Below are 13802 nucleotides of genomic sequence, written 5' to 3' on the forward strand. Positions count from 1 at the left end.
TGATGCAACAGCAAGGAGGATGGACATGTCAATCATGGGAAGGGAGAGCCTCTTGTGGTGTAGATAGATTGCTTGGTAAGCCATTGTGGAGGCCAGGGCTTGGAGTAATGCCAGACTGGGTGTGGAGCATAGTTGAGAAAGGGGAACTGCCAAAGGCCCAATTTTTACAGGTCATGCCTGCCTATCTTAAAAAAATGTGACATCACCACATAGGGGGTGTGGCCTAAAGAAAAATCCTTGGCATGCAGAATGTGTATATATGATGCTGCCACCTGCTAACTCTGCTCTCATTTCCACTTCACTTTCCCAACTTGCTGATGGCTGAGGAGGCTCCAGCCCCAGAAGTAAGTACTGGACACTAGAGAGAGGAGCATTACAAGCAGCACCAAGAGTCTGATGGCCAGATGAAGGCACACCAAGGGAAGCCCTTCCAAAAATCTGATTTTTCTTCACAGTCCCTCAGTAGTGCAGTAAACTGTTCCTCATTGGTTGCCTCATGTTCTAAGTGAGAAGTCGCCCTCCGGTTCTTCATTCTCACAGTCCTGTAACCCATGAGCTGTGTAGAGCTGCACAGAACATCATCGTGGCCAGCTCATTCCCATACTTTCTTCCATTAGGAGTTTTTTTGATGGTAGTTAAGGGTTCGGGACTTAGCTTCCTTGATACAGAGTAGGGAACAGGTACTGATCTCCAGTAATTATCTCTCCAGCTTTCTTTCCCTTATTGTCTGGATTCCTGCTGACTGACTGTGTTGTTAAATTTCCTATTGTGATAGCTCTCACTAAGTAAGTACAAGGTCCACTGGTTGTACCACCACTACTGTTGTAGTTTGAAAGTCTTTTTGCAGCATGGTGGATAGTGGACATCTGTCTTAGGCAATGCACCTTGCAGTAGACAGTAGATATATACAGAAGGTTGAGTCTGCTGATATGGACTCTCCTTCCAGTTATACTCAGGTGGAGGTCTCCCATCTATTGTACATGCTCAGGTGGACATCACCTACCTAATGTAATTTTCACAAATACTGGACAACGTTTGATGTCCTGCACTGACATGCTTAGGCATGCATCCCCTGCATTCTCACACTGTGGTCCCTGTACCCCTTAGCAGAGAAAAAATGGCAACACATTTACATTTGTAGAAGTCCTTAGTCCTACTTTCTGAAACAGATACTTTCCATGTGCTGAACTGTTTTTGAGGAGATTTAGTACAATGAAGAACGTGTGTGTTACTAAGAAAAGTATTAATGTCTATTTCAGCTAAGAAAATGTGGAAAACTGGGTCACCGTCCTCAGAAGTAACTTTGAGATGCAATACCTGTCTGCTACACAGAAACACTCTAATTGCAGCTGGCTACTTTGTACACAAAGAAGTTGACTCTTCCATAAAGTTACCCCAGAGTTCCTGATTGTCTTGAAAAAAAGTCCTAAAATGTTATCCTTCAGTCAGTTGCAAATAAACAACCAACCTCAGTATCTGGCTTCCCTTTCCAAACAGGGAATCCAAAGTATATGACAGATTAAAAAGGAAGTTCTGCTATTACATTTTGATTGCTCATATAGCAGACTTTGCTGTCCTACATTTTGAAAAAAATTAAAAATAAAACTGCGAAAACACACACTCTAAAGTACAGGTGATTCAAAATGTTGCTCTTGGACACTGGCATTGACTTTATTGCGTTGTAGGTCAATTTTCATTTAAGTTGGAAGGATTTTTTTACTTTTAATAAAGCCAGGTACAATTTTAATGCAGCTAGGGATAATTTTAAAAGTAACCAGGAACAATTTGAATGTAGCCAATATACTTGCTTTAATGTGCTTTTGTATACATGTACATGGGTGCAATTTTAATTTATTTAGGCATAATTTTAGTATAGTTGGGGATCAATTGTAACATATCAAATACTGTTTTAATGTAGCCATATACAATTTATATGTCACCAAGTACAGTTTACAATGTTGCATTTTCAGGTATTTTTGTAGTTTTAATGTAGCCATTTATAGATTCTAAATAGGGGGTCTTCATTTTATAGCCAGATTCTGAATAGGGTTCTCCATTTTAGAGCCACAGTTTCTGCACACCCTACCCCAAGTCCTGAACTATTATGGTACTTCTTGCTTTGACTTTGATTTTTGCCACTTTGCTGACATACTGTCTTAATTTCTGGAAGGCTATATTTCTATTGGTAGTCATGTCAAACAGAAGGCTGTCTGAACTCCAGACTTTGATGTATAAAAAAGCCTGCCCATTTATTTATTAATAATCTACTCACAACTTTGGTAAGTGAATGGGTACCTGGTACCTTTGTTCCACCATATAAAGCAGAAAAAATGGCCTCAAGTCTTTCATTTTTTGGTCTTGTCCCCCCCCCCCCCCAGTCAGTTAAATGTATGAAATGTTGTCCCACTAGTACTGGACTCTGCTGGAGCTTTCATCTTGAAGTAAGAATTAGTCATGGGACTGTTTGCCGTATTGGTGGATATCAACAAAGACAAAAGTACCTCTGCTTTTCCTACCCTTCCCATTCCTTACAGTGCAAGTAAGCTTATTTTATTATAGATCTTTGTGTTCTGTACATCTAGTTTAGTACAAGGTAAAATGTTTATAGCAAGGGTGTCTAGCTTGATTTGGGATGGCAACTAAAGCTCCTTAACCCAACATAAGAGGCCCAACAGATAATCATCAGCATGTTGTACTCAGGGACTTGACCCTTGTGGAATTTACTATTAACATGCTGTGCATGTACCGGGGTGAAGCAGTCTGCAAGAGCTAATTTTTCTGAATATGAGTAAAACTGGACAAGTCAAGGGATATATTGTTTTATATTATGTTTCAGTCTGAGTGATGCTGTGAGCATTGGATGAGCCCCTAATCTGCTGTGAGCATTGGATGAACCCCTCATCATCCTTTCTCTCCCAATTCACAAGGTCAGCTTACCCCCCTCGGATCATGTTTGCCTCCAGAAAGGGGAACCCAGGAGCAGATTCCTCAATTTCCATAGGCAAACAGGAAAGTCAGTGTAGTATACTGTGGCATCATGCTTAGCACCTGTTTGGATATCTGAATACTAGACCTACAACTCCTCCCCCTGACAAGTAAGCATATTGCAGTGTTTACTGTGCCAAACCCAGGACTGATGTGGATTTCAAACAGCTACAGTGAATGGCTAGAATTCAGGTAATCTTTCGCTGGGTTCATACTTCCAATCCCTGAACCTATTAAGCACACTTTCAAGACATAATTATTTATTTATCAAACTTTGTTAACTGGTCTGTATACCCTTTTCAGCCATGGTCCAAGCCATTTGGCAGCAACATTGGTACAAATAGCTAACATTTAATGAAAAATAATAATACAAAACATGTAACAGATCAGGAAGTGAAGAGATATGATATATTATATTGTAAACATTTACTCCTCTACCAAACTGCACTAAGTAATTTCAAAAGTATACATCTGATTGTTTTTAAGAGTATGGATGAACGTATAATTTGTATAACTATAAAATTAAAATATTTAACTAGAATGTTGGTCTAGAAATGTTAGTAGTTCAATTTATAAATAATACAGAATGAAGGGGGGAGGTTTTTAACATTTTATGTACAATTCCTCAAAATTATATGCAATTATTTACTTTTCAGGAAGGGTTGATTTATGTGATAAAAAAGCATGGCGGGAGCAAGAAGGAAGAGGTCAAACGAATAAATGATAAGGAAAACAGGAAGATCATGCTAAAGGAAGTAAGAACATAGGGACCATTTATGTTACGTTGGCAGAAAATATGTAATATGGAGAGGAGTTATACCTGGAATAGATGTAAGCTTTGTTATCCCAAATATTGGAGACACTTTCATTTATATTCATGTTTCATTTGGGCCATTAACTTTATTTCCTGAGTATAGTGCATACTGTTAGGGACCTTACATTACCTGGGAGTGAGTACCGTACTGCTTAGCAATCTTTTGAAAGCGACTTTTCCTCAGCAGTTTTACTGAAGGAAGGATAAGCCCATAAGAGGGCAGTATCAGCTGTAGGCCCAGAAGAGAACATCATGTCCCTGGTATTTAATTTACAGGCAAGTATTGGGCAGTATATACTAAACAGAAGTTTAAGTGTTAATGATTTGTTTCCTTTGCTGTGCTATGTAACCCATTTACATATTCGGCTGGAAAACCATGGTGCTCCCTGCAGTCATGAAGAGTTACAAAGCAACACAGTATGTTGGGTGATTATGCTAACAGAGTAGTAGAGGGCAGTTATGGGGCAACAGTACTCCAGCTTAGGGATATGTACATTTTATTTACATTTTGGTTACAAGTGTAGAGCATTAACTCCTATTGCTTTTCTAGTCTCAGCTATGGGGGGAGCGGGACAATCTTTAGGTGGCTTTAAGTTACTTCAGTCTTTTACCTAAAGTTTGGTCTGTATAATGTGTAATTGAGAGTTGTTGATCAAGTGTGACCCACCGCCAAAGTTATTTTTGGTGAGTGACTGCAGAGATTGTAGAATCAAAAGAGCCTACAGTTTTCAGGGACTGATTGTTGTCAATTGTCTATGCGTTGTGATTAAAATGGTGGTGAGCACTAGAAGCTAGTGATATCATCTGTATATAATGTGTAGTTAATTGTGCATAGGTTTATTGCTGCTTTGTTAATCCATACAGAGGATTGAAGCCTGGAGAATTCCAGTTTGGAGTGTGTCACTCTGTGATGAGGTGTTTCAAGTTAAAATAATGAAGATTCTTAAAGACAGGAAAGAGGAAAACCATCTAAATGAAAGATTCTGAACACCAAGCCATGTTAATGCCTTAAATAGTCAATTACTGTTGAATAATGCAAGCGCCCCTTTAATATAATTGAAAAGGACTCTAGCAAAGTGTTTGTCTTCCATAACTTCATGAATTTAATTTGTCATTGTGTAGACAGCTGTCATAGTATTACAGCCAGGTTTGACACCATCCTACTTTTTGTTGAGGAGGTCATACTTACTGGCATGTTCAGGTGCCTGACCATAAAATACATTTTTCTTAATATTTTGAAAGAGGTAAAAGTTTGGTTAAGGATCTAAAGCCTGATGCAGCCTTTAAGGCAAGATTGTTATTGTTGCACATAGAGTAAAGATAATTAAACCAAATCCACCCCCTTTGGTTTTCAAGATAGCACTCCCCACACTACTGCTATCCTAACCCAGCCTATCTGGTGCCTAAATTGGTCCCAAAAATCAGTTCAAGATATTACTTGCTAACAAAGTTGACTGATGATTTATGCTGATATTTTCCCCTTCAGTCACTCAATGAATCAATCAATCAATCAAAAAACACAGAGTACTGTATTCCCTTTGTCACAAATAATACATATGTTGAACCCATACATTACTACATTGCAGTTTGTTATAATAAGTCATTGCTGGTATTACAAAGTATGTAAAAAATTAGAAACTGAGTTGTCCAGGGAAAAGAGAGCTGTTACCCAATATCTCTGAACTTCAATCCCTGGGCTTTGCTTGTCAAGCAGGTGAAGTTTATCCATTTTCATAATTTGCACATTAGTTCATAGTTTAGTACTAGGTTAACTGCCCTTGTGGGCCATTTGTAAGCCTAGTCAGTTACCCCCAAGTGAGAATCAAACCCTGCACCTTGTGTCTGTAAGGTAAACACCTTAACCATTATGCCAACCTCCCCTAAACAGCATTTGCAGGTCTTGAACCCAGGACCCTGTATACTACAGTCACAGTAGTTAACCACTAATCCATCACAGCAATTAGATCATCATCCCCAAATACAATAATGTCCTAAAACAAAAAGAAGCAAAATGTACTACAGAGAATTTTTATTCTGACAGTGGTCTATAAGTTGGAACTTTGTGTATTTGTGTTACTAAAATATGTATTCAGATAATGAAGTAAAAGGGTATGTTAGCTGCACTGTTATAGCTTTAAATGGAAGCAAAATTAATTCCTAAAAAAACATAAAGCAGTAAGCGCATAATGCATTGTGCCAAGAAACACATTTTTTGTCGATTTTTGAATTACTTGCCTTTCTGAACATAGTAATTTAGATTCATTTACATAAAAGTTATGCTGCTCATGTAATGATTTAACTTTCTGATGGAATACTGTTGTTTAGAATAAAGCTGAAAAGTTTATTGTGTTCTTGTTTGCTGCAAAATATTTATCCCACAGCTTTTTTGTCACCTCCAATGTTTTACGTAATTCTGTATTAGCATTTCTGGTCCAGAAAAGTAAAAATAAATGTGAGCTGCTCTGGTCCTTTGAGAATGGAGTACTTAATACCAAATAAAATATTTACCTTTAACAACGCTGCAGTAACAAGGATTCATTGTGCAGTTGGATTTTTTGTTATACTTTGGGTTAGAAACCAATATTTTGAGTTTACAGTAATGCTTAAAGATTCAGCTGTGCTTTGTCATGAGACAACACAAGCCCGCAGGACACTAGAGCTATACTTTTCTATTTAAAGAGACAGCACATCTGCATTCTGTCATGAAAACAGTTTCAGTGATAAATGCCTGTCTCTAGTAGCACAGAGATCACCCTGTTATTAATACAAGAGCAGTTTTTAAATCTTATAAGAGGAAGTAGCTCAACTAAACTTCAAACCACAAACAGGCAGGAAGGTGGTGGGGTGAGTTTGTAATCTTACAGCAGCTGAACTGAGTAGATAGCAGATTAAACCGCAGATGGTGCCTGAGCGTGCTTGAGCTGCAGGAAGACGATGAGAATATCAGAGCAAAGTGTAACCAGAGACGCTGTAAGCATCAAACCAAAGCTGCTGCTACTGCTAGCACTGTGACAAGCAATTAAGAACAGGATAAGAACTGCACAAGTCAAGGACAGTTACCTAGAATGGCAAGGAAAAATGCAAGGATTTATTAAGGGAACCACTTTTGCTGCTGTATAGATCTGTTGCACACAACAAGATCCTGTTTTGTTTGCTGTAAAGGAACTAAGTTGAGAAACTGTTTGCTAGGTGTTCCGGTGACTTGGGCCAGTTCACTGCTTATCCCACACTCTGGTGAGGCTTAAGGCTCCATTCTCCGATGATTTGGAAGCGGCTTACTTGGGATTTTATTAGATGACAGGCAGTCAAAGCATGAGCAGTGGATACTGCAGCTTAGAGGAGGACCTTGATGATTGTTTTTTTACAGCCAAGACCTCTCTCCTTCGGAGAGCACAGAATAGACAAGCAGTAAAGGTAATCTTACTTAGCCAAAAGATGATGTGTTATTGTGGAATCAACCTGCAAAAAATTATTAGTTGAAAAGGCAATTAAAGTTCCATAAATGAAATGTAAAGGCGCGTGCACTTGTGTGTGTGTGTGTGTGTGTGTGTGTGTGTGTGTGTGTGTGCGCGCATGCGCACATAATATTTATTCACGGATATGTTTATATATTTATTTGTGCGTGTATACACTCCAAAACACACACACACACACACACACACACACACACACACACACACACACACACACACACACACACACTCACACCCCCCCCCCACACACACACACGCACACATGCACGCACGCATGCACACACGCAGCAGCATACAGACTACTTTTGATGAAGGTCCTTTGGCAAATAATGTTACTTCTTTTTGTGTATTCTGCTGTTAAATCATTCTATTTAAATGTGTATTCTGCAACAAAACTACTTTTGGTTTAGTGGAATATTGTGGTAGCTAATAAAAACAAGGCAGACAGACAGATAAGATGTCTATGGGCTTGACAGCATACAGCTGCTAGTTGCAGTTTGTTTTTTTATTGCATTGTTGAAACTACAGCAAGAGACTTGTCATATCTAGATCATCTGCCCACATTTGGAAAATACCTTTTGATACAGGGAATTTATTTTTAGTTTCTACATTTGCATATAATATGCACAAATGCAGTTTTTATTTTTAATACAAAACATTGACTGGGTTCTTACAACAGCAGTTCTGCAGCCTTAAATTGTCCTACTTCATCATTGTATTACATTTACTGTTTTCTTCCTTTAAGTGTGTATCCTCCCAGCACTGTGGCAACACTCTTACTAAACATTGCCACTAAACTGTGCATGTCAAGCGTTGGATAAAAGTGTATGCTCTGAGTACAAGAGGTTTTAGCGAACTGAGAACCATGTGATGATGTAGCAGGAAACCACAAAGCTTTCAAGTAGGGCCTTGTTTTACAGAGCTTGTTCAAATGCAAGAAACATTAGTGTCGCAACCTATAACTAGAGGGCAGTTCCACCGTTCTGGGTGCTACGTTTACTAAGGCAGGTGACATGAAATTGGTATCCATTTCATTACAGCAAAGGTGAATCAGTCAATCAGTCAGAATGTATTCAAATTCGGTACTGACAAGAATGGCTCACAGGAGCACACCAGATTCCAAACTAAAATAGTTAAAGCATTCAGCCTAGCCTTTCCTGATTTTTTTTGCCATGGGGGGGGGGGGTGGCATCATGATTTGTTGAATCAGAGTGATGTGTCCTTTTGCAAGGAATAATTCTGATTCATCCTGCTTTGGAAATTCATTTTTGATGCTGCATGGCAGTGTCATACTGAGCCTGCCAATTCACCCAGAATTCTTTATGCTGTTATAATATAGTTAGCCCAAGTATTTCCTCTCAACCTGGTAACACTGTAACTGCCACACTTTGAATGGCTATTATCCAAAAGGGGACCGCACTCTTTTAAGGCAGTTGTACATTGGCTTAAACCCTTGGGGCATGTAAGCAGTAATCATGTCAAACACAGAGCACAGCTGGCTATATGCATTTACAGATACTGTAACATTAATGTATAATATTCAAGTGTTATTCTTACATATTGTGCCCTGCCATAGGAAGATTTGTGGTACATGTTCACGTGACAAATATTTTTTTATTCTTTGAGTTATACAGCATTTCCTTAGACTGAATGGCCTTCCATTTCCACTACAGCTATTACATCAGGCTGTAACATAAGGCAAACAGCATTCATTCGTACAACAACACAGGATTAAAGGAATGTTATCACATATAATGAGCAGAGGTGCCCACTCACAAGTGATTGTAATTGCACTCATCAGACACACATTTGTAATAGGTAGGCACCTTAAAAAAATCGCTTTTATAATTTTCATGATAGCTTTAATTCCTGCAGCTTGACATTCACACTGGTGTACAGAAGAGACTGATGTGGTTTTAGTATGCTCCCAGTGTCATAATCCAGTACTTGAATGGAACGCATGTACCACTGTGTGGCAGACTCACATGGAGGACTAGGTGAATACTTGAATGGAATGCATGTACCACTGTGTGGCAGACTCACATGGAGGACTAGGTGAATACTTGAATGGAGTGCACATACCACTGTGTCAGATTCACATGGAGGACTAGGTGAATACTTGAATGGAATGCACGTACCACTGTGTGGCAGACTCACATGGAGGACTAGGTAAATACTTGAATGGAGTGCATGACTACATTCAAGACTTAAATGGGGTTGTGCCACATTCATATCATGGAACATCACTGCAGGAGTCTTCTAAACCATTAGCTCAATCTTAAGCACATGGGAGTGGGCTCTAGGAATTCATTTTAAAACATTTAAAAATCACAAAGGTGATGTTCAATTTTAAATTACCTGGCATGCACAGTATACCTCTCAGGTTCTATGCTGAAGAATTTTAGACAGAGCAAAATAAAGGGGGAAACGAATGCCCAAATTCAGGGATATTTTTAATATTAAAGTAATTCACTAAGAAACTTAAGGGAACAATGGGCTTTGCACCAATGTGCATTTTCAGAAAAATATAAACTATGAAACTCTAATGTCTGGCATTACTGACTGACTGTAATCCTCAGTGATTTATTAGAAAATCATACGTTTTACTAAGGACTGGGCAAAAATATGAGGCAAAACCAGGGATGCTTTGTAGAGTGAGAGACAGCTGTGAAGAATGATGCATAAATCTGTACCTGAACAGAGCAGCAATTGCAATCTGGTGAACAGCTGTCTTCAATGGATATATGCTTTAATGTAACATTTTAGGGGCAAATCTAGGCTTCATCTGGCTCCATCTGATAAACAGGTATGAAACTGTGGTGACACTTTAAAGGTTTGAATTCCACCTCATGCATCTAATTTTGTTCCTGAGACATAAACTTCTGCCATAGTTATTTGCAGATGGTGGTTGAAAACAGTGGCTTTGCATGTGTCACAAACAATTATTCACTGGCATTAGAGTCGAATGCGGACCATTTACTCAGATTACCAAATAAGACATAATCTGGGATTCACAAGCTATCCACTTGGTATGTATGGTAGGCCTTTCAGAATGTAGAAAGACTTTATCAACAGCGCTGTCATATACTTCCTTTTAAACCCAATTCCAAGACTATAAGAAAATATAGTAATTAGATATTTCTAATTCTTGCTAGGCTTTGAACTGGTGTTTGACTCATTGACCCAAAATCATGTTTAGTTGAAGCTGCAGATTAACACAAGACTTCTGCAAAAGGAATGGATGTGGCCAGTAATGATATCGGAACAACAGTTTTCATCATAGCCTAACAGAAATTAAACTTTTTGTTAACTTTTCTTTTACCGATGATATGATTAGCTTATTTATGAATGACTATAAATAGCAAGCTGCACTTGTTACAAAATGCACTTTTCCAAAAAAAAAAAAAAAAAAACTGTAGAATGTCAGTGTGTACGGTATGTCCATGTGGGAGATGCAGAAGTAGTATTTTAAGAGTTGGTAAAGAATCATTTACAATGCAAATATATATATATATATATATATATATATATATATATATATATCACAGACACATATATATATATACATTTATATCTATAATCAGACATATACATGTGTGTGTTATGTATGTGTGTTTGTAGGAACAGAACTGCCGTGCACCATTCAGAAAAGCTACCTGCCAATCTAGGCATTTCTGCTCCTGAGACCTACGTCTTCAAGCTCAGTTTATGTCAGATGCATAAAAGCGCAGTGCAGTGAGCCATGCCTTATTCATTGCCTGGCTTCTTCAGTCTCTTGTGAATATATCTTTAAGAGTATTGTGTGTATATTTGATTTATGAGCTTCTCTTTGTTGCTTGGTTTACGTTTAGACTAACATCCATTTTTCAATGTCTGACCTGTGCAAGCTTCACCTCAATGCTTAGACTTGTGTTGTTTTCAGATAGCAGTATTATATGGACTCTTATTTGCCTGCTATAAAGAGTGTTTTGTTACGGTATCTAAAAAATCCATGTGCCTTACTTTATCACTGCACATATGTATCACGTTTATGACTGAAGACATCTCAGGTCTTGCCTTATTGCTTGATAGAATGACAAAATGTCTTCAGCCTGTCGTAAAGGAATTGGATGCTGTGGTTCTGAAAAAGAAGAGGAAAGTTTGCTGTGTAGTGTACAAGATGGCCCCGTGGGAAGTAGGCCTGATCTGGCTTACCTGATTAACTTCCTTTACAGCCAGTTCATTCCTTTACAAACTTTTAGAAAGGCTTTGTTCTCTTTCTCTAAATAATATGATTGATATATATATATATATATATATATATATATGTGTGTGTGTGTGTGTGTGTCTGTGTGTGTGTGCATATGCACAAATACATACATATGTATACAGAAATACATATAAGCACCACATACACACATCTGCCCCTCTCTCCAAAGAAAGAGGGTTGTTACATATGGACCACCCAACATTACCACTCCCAGAAGGTTTTAATGTAGCTCAGCCCATCTGTGGGAGTGCAGCTGTGTGAGCTATTTTTTATGCATGTTATATGGCATGTGTGAGTGTGTGTGTGTGTGTGTGTGTGTGTGTGTGTGTGTGTGTGTGTGTGTGTGTGTGTGTGTGTGTGTGTGTGCAGATGAATATATATACATGCACACACATACACACACACACATATATATATATATATATATATATATATATATTTATATATGCATATATATGTAGATAGATATATGTGTCTATGATATGTTATCAAACACACAAATGTTCAAATACCAAAATCTCAGGGGAAAAAATACAATATTAAAAACATGTCGTCATCCCCACTAATTATATATACCAACAACAAGATCACACTATACCAAGGAAAGGGCCAAATTACACTCCCCATTCTACTGCAGTCTCTCGCATGTAGCTACCAGCATTTTTCAAAAGTGACTTCTATCAAAAATGCCAATAGCAAATGGGTTTGACATTATCAACATTCAGCTTAAATGACAGGAGCCCATATATCTACACACACACCCACACACACACACACACACACACACACACACACATATATATATATATATATATATATATATATATATATATATGTGTGTGTGTGTGTGTGTGTGTGTGTATATCACGATTTTTTTTTTTTACTGGAGTGATTGTTGACTGTTTATCCAGATCAGACATCCAAGCTGAGGGTGCTTTCTCTTAAGCCCAGTCTGAGTGTCTGAACACTGTACTGTCATTGGCCACAAAGATGAAAAAGAAGAGAATTTAAATGTTTCATGTATGAAACGAGAACAATTATAAGATGTTGTATTGGGGTAATTTGTTTTTTTAGAAAGGTCTGTGGCTTGTTTTTAGGAGAAGGGATGCTTTATTTACTGCAGACAGTTGTGGCTCCAGGCTCCTGTTCTTGTAGGGGCACAGTATATAGTTTGTGGGTCACATTGGAGTTGTGGTAAAAAAAAAATTGTAAAACACCATACCAGTAAAGTATAGAAAACGCAGTACAAGTTAACTCATCCATAGTGCACAATTAAAAAAAAACAAAAAAAAAAAAATAAAAAAACAACGAATGCCATAACCTTACCTATCCTGGCAATGTTCACAACACAGAATAAAAACTATTACTTTGTCACACTCAAGGATAATGGTTCGGATGAAGTATTTGAGTTATACAGAGTAACAAGTCAAGAGTGAAGTTACCAAACAAAAAAAGGTGTGGAAAATGGACATTTGTGCCTCACTAGAAAGAGAAAAAAGTATCATTAGTTCAAATTCAAGAATAAAAAGCTGGACTTGTGTTCTGTGCTATATTGTAAGGAAAGTATTTGTAAACAAATAGGGTACATTTTGTCAATGTTCAGGATAAAAAACATGTCTTCCCACTGCAAACTCTGGTGATTCGCAAAATAATTTAAACATTTTAATAGGTTTGTTGAATTTGAAGCAGGAGTGGTCAGTTAACAACTGCAGGATTACAATGATAGTTTTGACACATCAGGAAGAATGTGGGAGTTAGCAGCTGGATTAAAAATTAGGAGCCTTAAACATACAGTACAGCTAGTTTGTGTTGTTGAACATCTACAACTGCTGCTAAAGAGGTAAGAGCTGGTCTAACACAAACCAGAGTAATTCAAGTAAAACAACTGAAAATGAAAATAGGTCCCAAAAGCTGTACAAAATGCCTGTGACTCACACTACTGCCATTCTGTTTACATCGAATGAAAAAAAAAACAAAATGAGTACCAAACAAATGCAATAACATAAACCACCCAGTACTCAAAGTCTGGTATACTGAAATAACAGCAATAGACTAATTTAGATCTGATTGTTTTGGGGTAGCACCATACCCTTCAACTTATTGGGTCAAGAATTATGGATAAAGCCAAAAGTAATGGGGGAGATAAAACTGGGAACAATTTTAAACATTACTATAATTCATTTAAAAAGGTAATAGATCAAGTTTTACAAAACTATGCATTTTTTTAATTATAAGTATAAAATTATGACTGTCATTACTGATCGACTCTAACAATTAGTGA

The 13802-nt window shown here is 37.7% G+C and overlaps 1 protein-coding gene across 2 annotated transcripts in view; it reads left to right on the top strand.

Moving 5' to 3' along the window:
* Window positions 1-13802, top strand: part of RASSF5 (Ras association domain family member 5) — a 757171-nt gene that overhangs the window by 469161 nt on the left and 274208 nt on the right. Inside the window, exon 1 of one of the 2 annotated variants that reach the window (XM_044076861.1) lies at window positions 6525-7213. The exons of the other annotated variant lie outside the window; for it this stretch is intronic. Within the exon in view, the coding sequence (XP_043932796.1) occupies window positions 7094-7213 (120 nt within the window). The 5' untranslated portion in view covers window positions 6525-7093. Of the gene's footprint in view, window positions 1-6524; window positions 7214-13802 lie in introns of those variants that run through there. 2 annotated transcript variants of the gene reach the window in all.

Source organism: Protopterus annectens, chromosome 7.part0 (assembly GCF_019279795.1).
Source record: "Protopterus annectens isolate FY-2018-M chromosome 7.part0, PAN1.0, whole genome shotgun sequence".
Taxonomy (NCBI): Eukaryota; Metazoa; Chordata; order Ceratodontiformes; family Protopteridae; genus Protopterus; species Protopterus annectens.